The sequence below is a fragment of the Phocoena phocoena genome, chromosome 11 (genome assembly GCF_963924675.1).
Source record: "Phocoena phocoena chromosome 11, mPhoPho1.1, whole genome shotgun sequence".
NCBI lineage: Eukaryota > Metazoa > Chordata > Mammalia > Artiodactyla > Phocoenidae > Phocoena > Phocoena phocoena.
The window spans coordinates 24,631,327-24,646,567 of record NC_089229.1 but is presented as its reverse complement, the minus strand read 5'-3'; the positions used below and the strand labels follow the sequence as shown (position 1 = coordinate 24,646,567).

Here is a 15,241-nt window from a genome sequence, read left to right as displayed (position 1 = left end):
TATTAAGTAGAGTTCCCCGTGCTATACAGTAGGTCCTTATTAGTTATCTATTTTATATATAGTAGTGTGTATATGTCAATCCCAATCTCCCAATTTATCCCTCCCCCCACTTTCCGCCCTGGTAACTGTAAGTTTGTTTTCTATATCTGTGACTCTATTTCTGTTTTCTAGATCAGTTGATTTGTACCCTTGTTTTTAGATTCCACATATAAGGGATATCACATGATATTTACCTTTCTCTATCTGACTTACTTCACTCAGTACGACAATATCTGGGTCCATCCATGTTGCTGCAAATGGCATTATTTCATTCTTTTTTATGGCTGAGTAAATTCCATTGTATATATGTACCACATCTTCTTTATCCATTCTTCTGTCAGTGGACATTTAAGTTGCTTCCATGTCTGGCGATTGTAAATAGTGCTGCAACGAACATCAGGGTGCATGTGTCTTTTTGAATTATGGTTTTCTGCAGATATACACCCAGGAGTGGGATTACTGGATCATATGGTAAGCAACTGACCAAGGATTAATCTCCAAAGTATACAAGCAGCTCATGCAGCTCAATATCAAAAAAACAAACAACCAATCCAAAAATGGGCAGATCTAAATAGACATTTTTCCAAAGTAGACATACAGATTGCCAACAAACACATGAAAGGATGCTCAACATCACTAATCATTAGAGAAATGCAAATCAAAACCACAATGAGGTATCACCTCACATCAGTCAGGATGGGCATCATCAAAAAATCTACAAACAGTAAATGCTGGAGAGGGTGTGGAGAAAAGGGAAGCCTCTTGCACTGTTGATGGGAATGTAAATTGATACAGCCACTATGGAGAACAGTATTGAGGTTCCTTAAAACACTAAAAATAGAACTACCATATGACCCAGCAATCCCACTACTGGGCATATACCCTGAGAAAACCATAATTCAAAAAGAGTCATGTACCACAATGTTCATTGCAGCTCTATTTACAATAGCCAGGACATGGAAACAACCTAAATGTCCATCAGCAGATGAATGGATAAAGAAGATGTGGTACATATATACAATGGAATATTACTCAGCCATAAAAAGAAATGAAATTATCTGTAGTGAGGTGGATGGACCTAGAGACTGTCATACAGAGTGAAGTAAGTCAGAAGGAGAAAAACAAGTACCATATACTAACGCACATATATGGAATCTAAAAAAATGGTACCAATGAACCTAGGGGCAGGACAGGAATAAAGACACAGATGTAGAGAATGGATTTGAGGACATGGGGAGGGGGGAGGGTAAGCTGTGACGAAGTGAGAGAGTAGCATTGACATATATGCACTGCCAAATGTAAAACAGATAGCTAGTGGGAAGCTGCTGCATGGCACAGGGAGATCAGCTCTATGCTTGAGAGGTGGGATAGGGAGGGTGGGAGGGAAGCCCAAGAGGGAGGGGATATGGGGATATACGTATACATATAACTGATTTACTTTGTTATACAGCAGAAATTAATATAACATTGTAAAGCAATTATACTCCAATAAAGATATAAAACAAACAAAACAACATGTTTTGTTAGACATATTAGGCGACATGTTGGCCATGGATAGGCAAGTCACACCCATATCGATAATACTTTCTCTTTCACAATTAAGTAGAGCTGGTTTCATGCAAATTTTTCTATCTTGATTTTTTGCGTCTTCTTTTCTGGTGATATTTCCTCCTTGTACTTGAGGAACCCCCTTTAAAAAAACCCTAATCACTTTCTTTTCTTTAATTGAGGTATAATAGACAACATTGTATTAGTTTCAGGTGTACAACGTTATAATTCCATTTATATATATATTGCTAAATGGTCACCACAAGTCTTGTTAACTTATGTTACTATGTATTAATAATATATTATTAACTTATATAATTGTCGCCATACAGTTAACACATTTTTTCTTGCGATGAGAACTTTTAAGATCTACACTTTTAGCAACTTTCACATATGCAATACAGCATTAACTATATTCACCATGCTGTGCGTTATATCCCCATGACTTATTTATTTTATAACTGGGAGTTTGTACCTTTTAACCCCCTTCATCCATTTTTGCCCACCCCCAACTCCCTGCCTTTGGCAAACACCAATCTGTTCTCTGCATCTGTGAGCTTGGTTTTTGTTTTTGTTTTTTTGTTGGATTCCACATATACGTGAGATCATATGGTGTTTATCTTTCTCTGTCTAGCTTCTTTCACTTATCATAATACCCTCAAGGTCCATCCATGTTGTTGCAAATGGCAAGATTTCATTTTTTTTAATGGCTGAATAAAATTTCGTTATTTATCTATCCATCTCACATTTTCTCTATCCATTCCTCCAGTGGTGCACATTTAGGTTATAAATGATGTTGCAGTGAACATGGGAGTGCATATATCTTTTTGAATTAGTATATCAATCACTTTCTTATAAGTGGAATTTTATTAGCAGCTCAATGATTTACCTCGCTAAGTTAGGATTTTTTTTTTTTTTTTTGCGGTACGCGGGCCTCTCGCTGTTGTGGCCTCTCCCGTTGTGGAGCACAGGCTCCAGACGTGTAGGCTCAGCGGCCATGGCTCATGGGCCCAGCCGCTCCGCGGCATGTGGGATCTTCCCGGACCGGGGCACGAACCCGTGTCCCCTGCATCAGCAGGCGGATTCTCAACCACTGCACCACCAGGGAAGCCCGCTAAGTTAGGATTTTAATTTCTAACTAGCATTAGGTCTACCTTGAGTTCTATTAGATAATTTATCTGATTTCCCTAAATCAAGGACTCTGTCTGAGACTTTTCTCTTGTTACCTTTCACTTAAAACTTCAATACGTTGATCTATCTTTCTGTTTTTGTGTCAGGGAGGGTGGGAGGGAGGGAGACGCAAGAGGGAAGAGATATGGGAACATATGTATATGTATAATTGATTCACTTTGTTGTAAAGCAGAAACCAACACACTTTTCTATTGTCTTTATGGTCTCTATTTCCCCTCTGATCTTTGATGTTCCTTCTACTAACTTTGGACTTAGGTTTTTTGTTCTTCTTCTCATTCCTTGAAGTGTGAAGTTAGATTGTTTATTTGATGTCTTTCTTTGTTCTTAAGGTGGACATTTTCGCTAAAAACTTCCCTCTTAGAACTACTTTTGCTGCATCCTATAAATTTTAGTATGTTGTGTTTTCATTTTCATTAGTCTTATGACAGCATTAACTATATTCATAAGACTCTTTCCATTTCTTTTTTTTAAAATTAATACTGACTATTAAAAACTGTTCAAATATCTTTTTGGCCATTGAAACTGTAATCATATTTTTCTCATTTGATTTATGGATAAATTAAATTATATCCTTAGACTTCCTAATATTAAATCATCCTTTTATTCCTGGGAGAGAGACAATATAATTACAGTACATTATTCCTTTAACATATTGTTAGATCAATGTATTAGTATTTTATTTAGGACGTTTACATTAATATTTGTAAGAAGATTGCTCTATGTTTTTAAGTGCAGTCATTTTTTCAGGTTTTGTTATCAAAGCTATAATAATTTTAGAATATTCTCTGAGGAGCTTTCTCTGTAGTTAGAAATTTTAAAAATGGCATAGGAATTAATCAGTTCATGAATATTCAAAATATTTTAAAAAATAGTATCAGTTGAGACTGACGCTCATGGGAAAGTCCTTTTGGATATCGTTTTTGGATATCTTTCCCAGTTTCTTTCATCATTATTCCTGTGTTCAGGTTTTTCTTCTTGAGTCAGTCACTGGCCATTTGTGTATCTTCTTTGGAGAAATGTCTATTCAAACCCCTTGTTCATTTTTTAATGGGGTTGTCTTTTTATTATTGATTTGTAACAGTTCTTAATATATTCTGAATACACGTCCTTTATCAGATATATGATTTGCAAATATTTTGTCCCATTCTGTCAGTTGTCTTTATTTTTTTGATGGTATCATTTGAAGTTTTAAATTTTGAAGAATTTCAGTTTACCTACTCTTTCTTTTGGTGTGCTTTTGGTGTCATATCCAAGAAACCATTGTTTAACTCAAGGAGGTGAAGAAATTTACTCCTATATTTTGTTCTAAGAATTTTATAATTTTAGCTCTTATATTTGGTTCTATGATTCATTTTGAGTTAACTATTTGTATATAATGTGATGTATGGGTCTCACTTTCTTCTTTTGCAAGTGGATGTCTAATTGTCCCAGTGCAGTTTGTTGGAAAGGCTATTCTATTTTCTATCATTCAATTTCTTTTTTTTACATCTTTATTGGAGTATAATTGCTTTACAGTGGTGTGTTAGTTTCTGCTTTATAACAAAGTGAATCAGTTATACATATACATATGTTCCCATATCTCTTCCCTCTTGCATCTCCCTCCCTCCCACCCTCCCTATCCCACCCCTCTAGATGGTCACAAAACACTGAGCTGATCTCCCTGTGCTATGCGGCTGCTTCCCACTAGCTATCTATTTTATGTTTGGTAGTGTATATATGTCCGTGCCACTCTCTCGCTTTGTCACAGCTTACCCTACCCTCTCCCCATATCCTCAAGTCCGTTCTCTAGTAGGTCTGTGTCTTTATTCCTGTCTTACCCCTAGGTTCTTCATGACATTTTTTTTTCTTAATTTCCATATATATGTGTTAGCATACGGTATTTGTTTTTCTTTTTCTGACTTACTTCACTCTGTATGACAGACTCTGGGTCCATCCACCTCACTACAAATAGCTCAATTTAATTTCTTTTTATGGCTGAGTAATACTCCATTGTATATATGTGCCACATCTTCTTTATCCATTCATCCAATGATGGACACTTAGGTTGTTTCCATCTCTGGGCTACTGTAAATAGAGCTGCAATGAACATTTTGGTACATGACTCTTTGAATTATGGCTTTCTCAGGGTATATGCCCAGTAGTGGGACTGCTGGATCATATGGTAGTTCTATTTGTAGTTTTTTAAGGAACCTGCATACTGTTCTCCATAGTGGTTGTACCAATTTCACTTTCAGATTTTTCATCACTAGTGTATAGGAATGCCAGAGATTTCTGTGCATTAATTTTGTATCCTGCTACTTTACCAAATTCATTGATTAGCTCTAGTAGTTTTCTGGTAGCATCTTTAGGATTCTCTATGTATAGTATCATGTCATCTGCAAACAGTGACAGCTTTACTTCTTCTTTTCTGATTTGGATTTCTTTTATTTCCTTTTCTTCTCTGATTGCTGTGGCTAAAACTTCCAAAACTAGGTTGAATACGAGTGGTGAGAGTGGGCAACCTTGTCTTGTTCCTGATCTTAGTGGAAATGCTTTCAGTTTTTCACCATTGAGAACGATGTTGGCTGTGGGTTTGTCATATATGGCCTTTATTATGTTGAGGAAAGTTCCCTCTATGCCTACTTTCTGCAGGGTTTTTATCATAAATGGCTGTTGAATTTTGTTGAAAGCGTTCTCTGCTTCTATTGAGATGATCATATGGTTTTTCCCCTTCAATTTGTTAATATGGTGTATCACATTGATTGATTTGCATATACTGAAGAATCCTTGCATTCCTGGAATAAACCCCACTTGGTCATGGTGTATGATCCGTTTAATGTGCTGTTGGATTCTGTTTGCTAGTATTTTGTTGAGGATTTTTGCATCTATATTCATCAGTGATATTGGCCTATAGTTTTCTTTCTTTGTGACATCCTTGTCTGGTTTTGGTATCAGGGTGATGGTGGCCTCATAGAATGAGTTTGGGAGTGTTCCTCCCTCTGGTATATTTCGGAAGAGTTTGAGAAGGCTAGGTGTTAGCTTTTCTCTAAATGTTTGATAGAATTCGCCTGTGAAGCCATCTGGTCTTGGGCTTTTGTTTGTTGGAAGATTTTTAATCACAGTTTCAATTTCAGTGCTTGGGATTGGTCTGTTCATATTTTCTATTTCTTCCTGGTTCAGTCTTGGCAGGTTGTGCATTTCTAAGAATTTGTCCATTTCTTCCAGGTTGTCCATTTTATTGGCATAGAGTTGCTTGTAGTAATCTCTCATGATCTTTTGTATTTCTGCAGTGTCAGTTGTTACTTCTCCTTTTTCATTTCTAATTCTATTGATTTGAGTCTTCTCCCTTTTTTTCTTGATCAGTCTGGCTAATGGTTTATCAATTTTGTTTATCTTCTGAAAGAACCAGCTTTTAGTTTTATTGATCTTTGCTACTGTTTCCTCCATTTCTTTTTCATTTATTACTGACCTGATTTTTATGATTTCTTTCCCTCTGCTAACTTTGGGGTTTTTTGTTCTTCTTTCTCTAATTGCTTTAGGTGCAAGGTTAAGTTGTTTATTCGAGATGTTTCCTGTTTCTTGCGGTAGGGTTGTATTGCTATAAACTTCCCTCTTAGAACTGCTTTTGCTGAATCCCATAGGTTTTGGGTCGTCGTGTCTCCATTGTCATATGTTTCTAGGTATTTTTTAATTTCCTCTTTGATTTCTTCAGTGATCACTTCGTTATTAAGTGGTGTATTGTTTAGCCTCCATGTGTTTGTATTTTTTACAGATCTTTTCCTGTAATTGATATCTAGTCTCATAGCGTTGTGGTCGGAAAAGATACTTGATACAATTTCAATTTTCTTAAATTTACCAAGGCTTGATTTGTGACCCAAGATATGATCTATCCTGGAGAATGTTCCATGAGCACTTGAGAAAAATGTGTATTCTGTTGTTTTTGGATGGAATGTCCTATAAATATCAATTAAGTTCATCTTGTTTAATGTATCATTTAAAGCTTGTGTTTCCTTATTTATTTTCATTTTGGATGATCTGTCCATTGGTGAAAGTGGGGTGTTAAAGTCCCCTACTGTGAATGTGTTACTGTCGATTTCCCCTTTTATGGCTGTTAGTATTTACCTTATGTATTGAGGTTCTCCTATGTTGGGTGCATATTTACAATTGTTGCATCTTCTTGAATCGATCCCTTGATCATTATGTAGTGTCCTTCTTTGCCTCTTCTAATAGTCTTTATTTTAAAGTCTGTTTGTCTGATATGAGAATTGCTACTCCAGCTTTCTTTTGGTTTCCATTTGCATGAAATACCTTTTTCCATCCCCTTACTTTTAGTCTGTATGTTTCCCTAGGTCTGAAGTGGGTCTCTTGTAGACGGCATATATATGGGTCTTGATTTTGTATCCATTCAGCCAATCTGTGTCTTTTGGTGGGAGCATTTATTCCATTTACATTTAAGGTAATTATTAATAGGTGTGTTCCTGTTACCATTTTCTTAATTGTTTTGGGTTTGTTATTGTAGGTCTTTTCCTTCTCTCCTGTTTCTTGCCTAGAGAAGTTCCTTTAGCATTTGTTGTAAAGCTGGTTTGGTGGTCCTGAACTCTCTCAGCTTTTGCTTGTCTGTAAAGGTTTTAATTTCTCCATCAAATCTCAATGAGATCCTTGCTGGGTAGAGTAATCTTGGTTGCAGGTTTTTCTCCTTCATCACTTTAAATATGTCCTGCCAGTCCCTTCTGGCTTGCAGAGTTTCTGCTGAAAGATCAGCTGTTAACCTTATGGGGATTCCCTTGTGTGTAATTTGTTGTTTTTCCCTTGCTGCTTTTAATATGTTTTCTTTGTATTTAATTTTTGATAGTTTGATTAATATGTGTCTTGGCGTATTTCTCCTTGGACTTATCCTGTATGGGACTCTCTGTGCTTCCTGGACTTGATTAACTATTTCCTTTCCCATATTAAGGAAGTTTTCAACTATAATCTCTTCAAATATTTTCTCAGTCCCTTTCTTTTTCTCTTCTTCTTCTAGAGCCCCTATAATTCAAATGTTGGTGCGTTTAATGTTGTCCCAGAGGTCTCTGAGACTGTCCTCAGTTCTTTCCATTCATTTTTCTTTTTTCTGCTCTGCAGTAGTTATTTCCACTATTTTATCTTCCAGGTCACTTATCTGTTGTTCTGCCTCAGTTATTCTGCTATTGATCCCATCAAGAGTATTTTTAATTTCATTTATTGTGTTGTTCATCGTTGCTTGTTTCATCTTTAGTTCTTCTAGGTCCTTGTTAAATGTTTCTTGCATTTTGTCTATTCTATTTCCAAGATTTTGGATCATCTTTACTATCATTATTCTGAATTCTTTTTCAGGTAGACTGCCTATTTCCTCTTCATTTGTTAGGTCTGGTGGGTTTTTATCTTGCTCCTTCATCTGCTGTGTGTTTTTCTGTCTTCTCATTTAGCTTTTCTTACTGTGTTTGGGGTCTCCTTTTTGTAGGCTGCAGGTTCGTAGTTCCCGTTGTTTTTGGTGTCTCTCCCCAGTAGCTAAAGTTGGTTCAGTGGGTTGTGTAGACTTCCTGGTGGAGGGGACTAGTGCATGTGTTCTGGTGGATGAGGCTGGATCTTGTCTTTCTGGTGGGCAGGTCCACGTCTGGTGGTGTGTTTTGGGGTGTCTGTGGACTTATTATGATTTTAGGCAGCCTCTCTGCTAATGGGTGGGGTTGTGTTCCTGTCTTGCTAGTTGTTTGGCATAGGGTGTCCAGCACTGTAGCTTGCTGGTCGTTGAGTGAAGCTGGGTGTTGGCGTTGAGATGGAGATCTCTGGGAGATTTTCGCTGTTTGGTGTTATGTGGAGCTGGGAAGTCTCTTGTGGACCAGTGTCCTGAAGTTGGCTGTCCCACCTCAGAGGCACAGCACTGACTCCTGGCTGCAGCACCAAGAGCCTTTCATCTACACGGCTCAGAATAAAAGGGAGAAAAAGTAGAGAGAAAGAAAGGAGAGAGGGAGGGAGGGAGGAAGGAGGGAAGGAAGGAAAGAAAGAAAGAAGATAAAATAAAGTAAGATAAAATAAAAAAGTTATTAAAATAAAAAGTAATTATTAAGAAGAAAAATTTTTTTTTCAAGAAAAAAACAAAAAGCGGACGGATTGAACCCTAGGAGAAATGGTGGAAGCAAAGCTATATGGACAAAATCTCACACAGAAGCATACACATACACACTCACAAAAAGAAGAAAACGGGAAAAAATCGTAAATCTTGCTCTCCAAGTCCACCTCCTCAATTTGGGATGATTCGTTGTCTATTCATGTATTCCACAGATGCAGGGTACATCAAGGTGATTGTGGAGCTTTAATCCGCTGCTTCTGAAGCTGCTGGGAGAGATTTCCCTTTCTCTTCTTTGTTCTCACAGCTCCCGGGGCTCAGCTTTGGATCTGGCCGCGCCTCTGCGTGTAGGTCACCTGAGAGCGTCTGTTCTTCGCTCAGACAGGAGGGGGTTAAAGGAGCAGCTGCTTCCGGGACTCTGGCTCACTCAGGCCGGGGGTGGGGGGTGGAAGGGAGAGGCACGGAGGGCAGGGTGAGCCTGCGGCGGCAGAGGCCGGCGTGACGTTGCACCAGCCTGAGGCGCCCCGTGCGTTCTCCTGGGGAAGTTGTCCCTGGATCCCGGGACCCTGGCAGTGGCGGGCTGCACAGGCTCCCCGGAAGGGGGTGTGTGGATAGTGACCTGTGCTCGCACACAGGCTTCTTGGTGGCGGCAGCAGCAGCCTTAGCGTCTCATGCCCGTCTCTGGGGTCCGCGCTCTTAGCCGCGGCTCGCGCCCGTCTCTGGAGCTCCTTTAAGCAGCGCTCTTAATCCCCTCACCTCGCGCACCAGGAATCAAAGAGGCAAGAAAAAGTCTCTTGCTGCTTCGGCAGGTCCAGACTTTTCCCTGGACTCCCTCCCGGCTAGCCGTGGTGCACTAGCCCCCTGTAGGCTGTGTTCACGCTGCCAACCCCAGCCCGAGCTTCAGTTCCCAGCCCCCCCTGCCCCGGCGGGTGAGCAGAGAAGCCTCTTGGCCTGGTGAGTGCCGGTCGGCCCTGATCCTCTGTGCGGTAATCTGTACGCTATGCCCTCCGCACCCCTGTTGCTGCACTCTCCTCTGCGGCTCCGAAGCTTCCCTTCTCCGCCACCCGCAGTCTCCACCCGCGAAGGGGCTTCCTAGTGTATGGAAACCTTTCCTCCTTCTCAGCTCCAGCCCACTGGTGCAGGTCCTGTCCCTATTCTTTTGTCTCTGTTTATTCTTTTTTCTTTTGCCCTACCTAGGTATGTGGGGACTTTCTTGCCTTTTGGGAGGTCTGAGGTCTTCTGCCAGCGTTCAGTAGCTGTTCTGTAGGAGTTGTTCCACGTGTAGATGTATTTCTGGTGTATCTGTGGGGAGGAAGGTGATCTCCGCGTCTTACTCTTCCGCCATCTTCCCCTCGTCTCCCCTCTATCATTCAATTTTAATCTTTACTTGGGTTTTGGCTTTAGTGCTCAGAGTCTTTGCTTTTTAATTTTATGTAAGAGAGGAGTTTAACTCATTTACATATATTATTATTGGTGTTATAGTTAGCCTTACTATATTTATTTTGAAATATTATTTAGATTTTCTGATTTTTATGTTTTTTTGTTTCATGTGATACCACTAAATGTGTAACCTTTTAAAAAGGTGATCGCTTTTCCTGTAGGTTTATAGAATAAGTACTTTTGTATATTTTATTTGTTTTTGCTGATAGTAAGAAACCATCAATAATTTGGTTTTAAATAATTTTATAAACCACATATGCCAATAGTCATTACTTGAGAGTCACATTTCAAGTTGCATTGAGTGTAGGTGTATAGTTCATAAGTATCAATGCAGATAATATTGTTACAAAATTTTTAAGGACGATGAAATATGATTGCAGATATTCAGAGGGTTTGATTTGAAAATGAAATATATTAATGTATGATAATGATGATAAACATGTTAGACATATAAATATAATGTCATTGCCTTAATAGCTATTTTTTACTTGGCCTTATTTATTAGCTATTTTTTACTTCTGGAACATCATTTACTACTTGAAATATGTATACCACTGAGCATCAAAAAATACATATATCAAGATAATGTTTAACATCACCAGAATTCTCCAAATACAATGAAGTTCAAGCTCTTGAAATGTGATTTCCTATTTTCACACTTTATTATAGGAAGCATATTCTTTAATTGAGAAGACCGAAGCAGAACAAAGTGTACTGTATTCATGTCAGAAATATGTGGAAATTGCTAAAAGAAAGAAAAGCAGAGTACCTCCTCCACCCATCCTGCTAGCCCGAACTCATTGTTCTGTGACATTAAAACCTGCTCCATTTATTTCTGATGTTAAGGTATGTTGTCTATTATGACCTTTACCTCATGGAAAGCAACGTAAGTACTTTTATGACTATAATAATGAATACTTTTATTGCCTTTAGGGCTTGAATAATCTTATTGGTTAATATAAACACTGAACACTGGGATTAGTATTCCAGTATCTTTAACTATCTGTAGTTTCTTCATGACCCTTTTTCCTTTATGCTGTTTCCCTTTTGGCTCCTTATAGCTTTGCTATAAGAAACTTACTCCTGTATTGCTACACCCAGATATATAGTAAGGAGAAATGAGAGAGAAGCATTTTGAAGTATCTTCCTCACCATGACACAGTCATATGCTGACATCCTAGTGTGCTCAACTTCAAGAAGGTTTCCTTGAGATAGAATCAGGCATTTAAAGGGGATAGAAGTTACTCTGAGAGCCAATGATGAAGATAAGAAAATTTGGAGGTGGTGAATTTAGAGACTCTTCCGAAAGTTCTTCTGTGTAAATGGGGATCCTTTTTTTTTTTTTGCGGTACGTGGGCCTCTCACCGTTGTGGCCTCTCCCGTTGCGGAGCACAGGCTCCGGACGCGCAGGCTCAGCGGCCATGGCTCACAGGCCCAGCCGCTCTGCGGCATGTGGGATTTTCCCGGATCTGGGCACGAACCCGTGTCCCCTGCATCGGTGGACTCTCAACCATTGCGCCACCAGGGAAGCCCATTGGGGATTCTTTTAATGCAAACAAATGACCATTCTAACCACATTATAAGTCATAACTCTTTATGTATTTATTGAAGCTCTTTCTCCTAGCCCCAGTGCCTTGGAACTTAGCCTAAATGGGACTGTTATTTGAGATTTAGTTTCCTCATAAGCATTTGGTTCCACCTAATTTATATTTTAAATATTGCATTTTCCTCTTTTGGGTGATGAACACATGCTCTTTGGTGTTGTAGAAAAAACAAAGTTGTTTCTTTGATTATTCTTAGGATGTTCTGCTTGAACTTAAATACATCGTCTTGATATAGTGGAAAGGGCATGGGCTTTGAAGTCAGACAAATACAGATTTAAAATTCTAGCTCTACCCCAGCAATATGACCTTACGAAATCTAAATATACTTTCTGAGTGTTTTTTAAAAATTTGCTTTTGTTATCTTTTCCATTTGTAAAATGTTTCTTCTGTGAAAATTAAATGAGATATTATAGCATATTCTTGGCATATTAACCGATGTCCTTCCATCCCTTGTATTAAACATATGTAGTAATGTTAGCTAAAATCAGTTAATGAGGTTATACACTGTGATTATATTATCTGATGATTTTTTTTCATAAATTCTGTCCAATGAGAATTATTGAGTGTCTGCTATCTGTCAAGCTCTATGTGAGGTAACGTATAAAAATAAACACAAATAAAACATGGTTCCATATTTTGAGAAGCTTCAGACTAATGGGAGGTGGACATCAGTGAGAAGTAATACCACCTCATAATGCCTTATAATTGGAGGAATAGAAGCAACATTCATCCTAACTGTGCTATAATAAATGCATTATTGCAGTTGCTAATAGTTTTAAAATTCAACTTTGGATTTTGGGGATCTGTTTAAGAATAAGGATCACTGACTTCGGAAATTCAGTACAGAGCTAAGACTGGATGATTTGCCAAGAGTTTTCGTTTGTTTTTACTTGAATGTTTTGATTTATTTAACCAGGTTCTTATTTTTTATGTATCTCAAATTAGTGACTAGTTTATTTCATAATGCTTATTAATAGGAAGGCATAAGCATCCCATACTTGACCTGTACTTGTAGGACTTGTCACTCAGCACATGATGTGAAGTTGATGTATATTATATTTTGGTGAAGTTGTGTGCTCCTGGAAATTATACCTTCTGTTACCCACTCCATAGCACTAGATGGTGCTATGGACTTAAATACCTTTTCTAGTTTGAGATTTCAGCCATCTTTTGTTTTATCAAAACCTCTTGTTAAGGCATTTGTTGCATTAACATCTGTTTTAATGGTTGAAAATGCTAGTGTTACTTGTAAACTTTTACGTCCAAAGCTAGTGGTGGTTTGTCCATGGTGTCGTTTCTCTTACATAGACTCTAAGGACACAGTCTTCTAATAGTTTCACAGACTAAGATGTTTTCATCTGTGGAACACAATAGAAATATAAAGCCTGCTTGTAAAAATGCTTTTAGAGAAAATTTACCCTTCAAATTCTGGATTGTATGTAGAGCTTAACTTGGAGCAATAATGATGTAAGTCAGGGTCTGCAACCCCCGGGTCACGGACTGGTACTGGTCTGCGGCCTGTTAGGAACTGGGCCACACAGCAGGAGGTGAGAGGCGAGCGAGCGGATCTTCAACTGCTGCTCCCCATCGCTCCCTATTGCTAACATTACCGCCTGTACAATCACCACACCGCCGCCCCGCCCTGCCCTGCCCCAGTCTGTGGAAAAATTGTCTTCCACAAAACCGGTCCCTGGTGCCAAAAAGGGGGGGTCCGCTGATCTAAGTCATAAAACACCATCTTTTGCCTTCCCCCTCCCTGCCCCATGGTACTCTTTTTGCATGAAAAATCAAGGAAAGGTAGTTTTCTAAATTTTTCTGAGATTCAGCTGAGTTTTTTTCTCCTGGCCTCCAGGTTCCAAGTTCCTTCAACATTCTCTTTGTCCTCGAAATTCTGCCTTTCCTAATGCTCTTTAGTCACCTGAGAAATTTTCTTTGGAAACACAAAACTTCGGCTATTTGTACCAGACAGTCTTATTCATTGAGACTAGGCAGGCTTAGGTATATGTAATTTTAAAAAATGGTTGATTCTGTACAAACTGTATTTTAAAAAATGATTCTTGTGCATAGTCAGAGTTGAGAACGACTTGTGCAGACAAGATACAATGAGGATTCTTCCATTGACCCAGAGGAAGAATTAGCGGGCTAAGCTGTAAGAGGCAGTTGCTTCTTAGAGACAATTACATTTCCCTTATTTTCCATCTTAGGAGTTGAGATGTTGTGAGGTGGAGCCTTTGGGAAAAGGGAATGCCACAGTGATGACAACCCTTCCATCACTAATCCCTGGACAGTGTGGCTCCTAATAATGCTTTTCCCTAGGTATCAACTCTCTCCCTTACCCCCTACAGTGAGAATAGTGCATTACCAGGAGGAATCTCCGTTATTTTGACATCTTGGCAAAAAGACCATTGTCTAACCATTTAATCAAGTTTAATTGTTTCTGTGTAATTTGCATATTGCTTTTGGTTTACATCTGTATTTAAGAATTGTCAAAAGAATATCATGTTTCAGAAAATCTATAAACTAGAGAAAAAAAATTATCCGTAATCTTACCTTTTTGTCATCCGAACTCTACTACTATTCTTATTTAGGAACATTTTCTTCCAGGCTTTTTCATATGTATTTTTACATTTTACTTAAAATACTACAGTTTAGTATCTTGCTTTTTTTACTACCTTCTTTTTGTCCCATATTATTAAACAAAATACGAAAATCATTTCGGAGTAGGTCTTTTTTTTCATCAAGATGATGTCATCTTTGGAGTCACTCCCTGCCACTGTCTGATCTTGGGCAAGTTGTTGAACGTCTCTGCATCTCCATCTTTTGTAAAGCAAAATAGCAATAGAAATCCTGTCTCATAGGGATGTTTCAGATATGAGAAAGTATATGTAAATTTCCTAACAATGCTTAACACATAGGAACTGCTCACTTAATAGTAGTTAAAAATAATTAATAATGAATACTATTTTAGTCTTGGTGTCCCAGGTAAACTATATTTGTCTTTTTTTAAAGAGTAAATCTAAGTGTTTTTATAAACTTAGGTTTCATGTTTTAAAACTTGAATAGTTATATTTTGATGTAGAAAAGTATTCCTTTTGCCACATCATGATAAAAGAAATTGAGTGCTTTGTTAAACAGATGACAGGCTCATCTCTCTCCGTGGCAGGTCTCCTGGTACTGCATTTTGGGTTGCAAAGCAGAAGGGAGCTATGGAAAAGTAAGACTGAACAATAATCATCTCCCAAACTCAGGAGAAGCGGTACGTCGAATTAAAAAACCCTGAATGTCAGGAAATCTTACCAAAAGTCTCATTAATGACAATTGAGTCTTGTTCATTTTTCTCCTTTTTGTAGTCATTATT

At 38.3% G+C, this 15,241-nt stretch overlaps 1 protein-coding gene across 2 annotated transcripts in view; it reads left to right on the top strand.

The window, feature by feature from the left end:
- The window catches only part of CFAP54 (cilia and flagella associated protein 54), a 297,839-nt gene that overhangs the window by 65,450 nt on the left and 217,148 nt on the right, over window positions 1–15,241 (top strand). For both annotated transcript variants that reach the window (XM_065887671.1, XM_065887669.1), the window contains exons 20-21: window positions 10,949–11,125; window positions 15,047–15,139. In XM_065887671.1, the coding sequence (XP_065743743.1) occupies window positions 10,949–11,125; window positions 15,047–15,139 (270 nt within the window). The remainder of the gene's footprint in view (window positions 1–10,948; window positions 11,126–15,046; window positions 15,140–15,241) is intronic.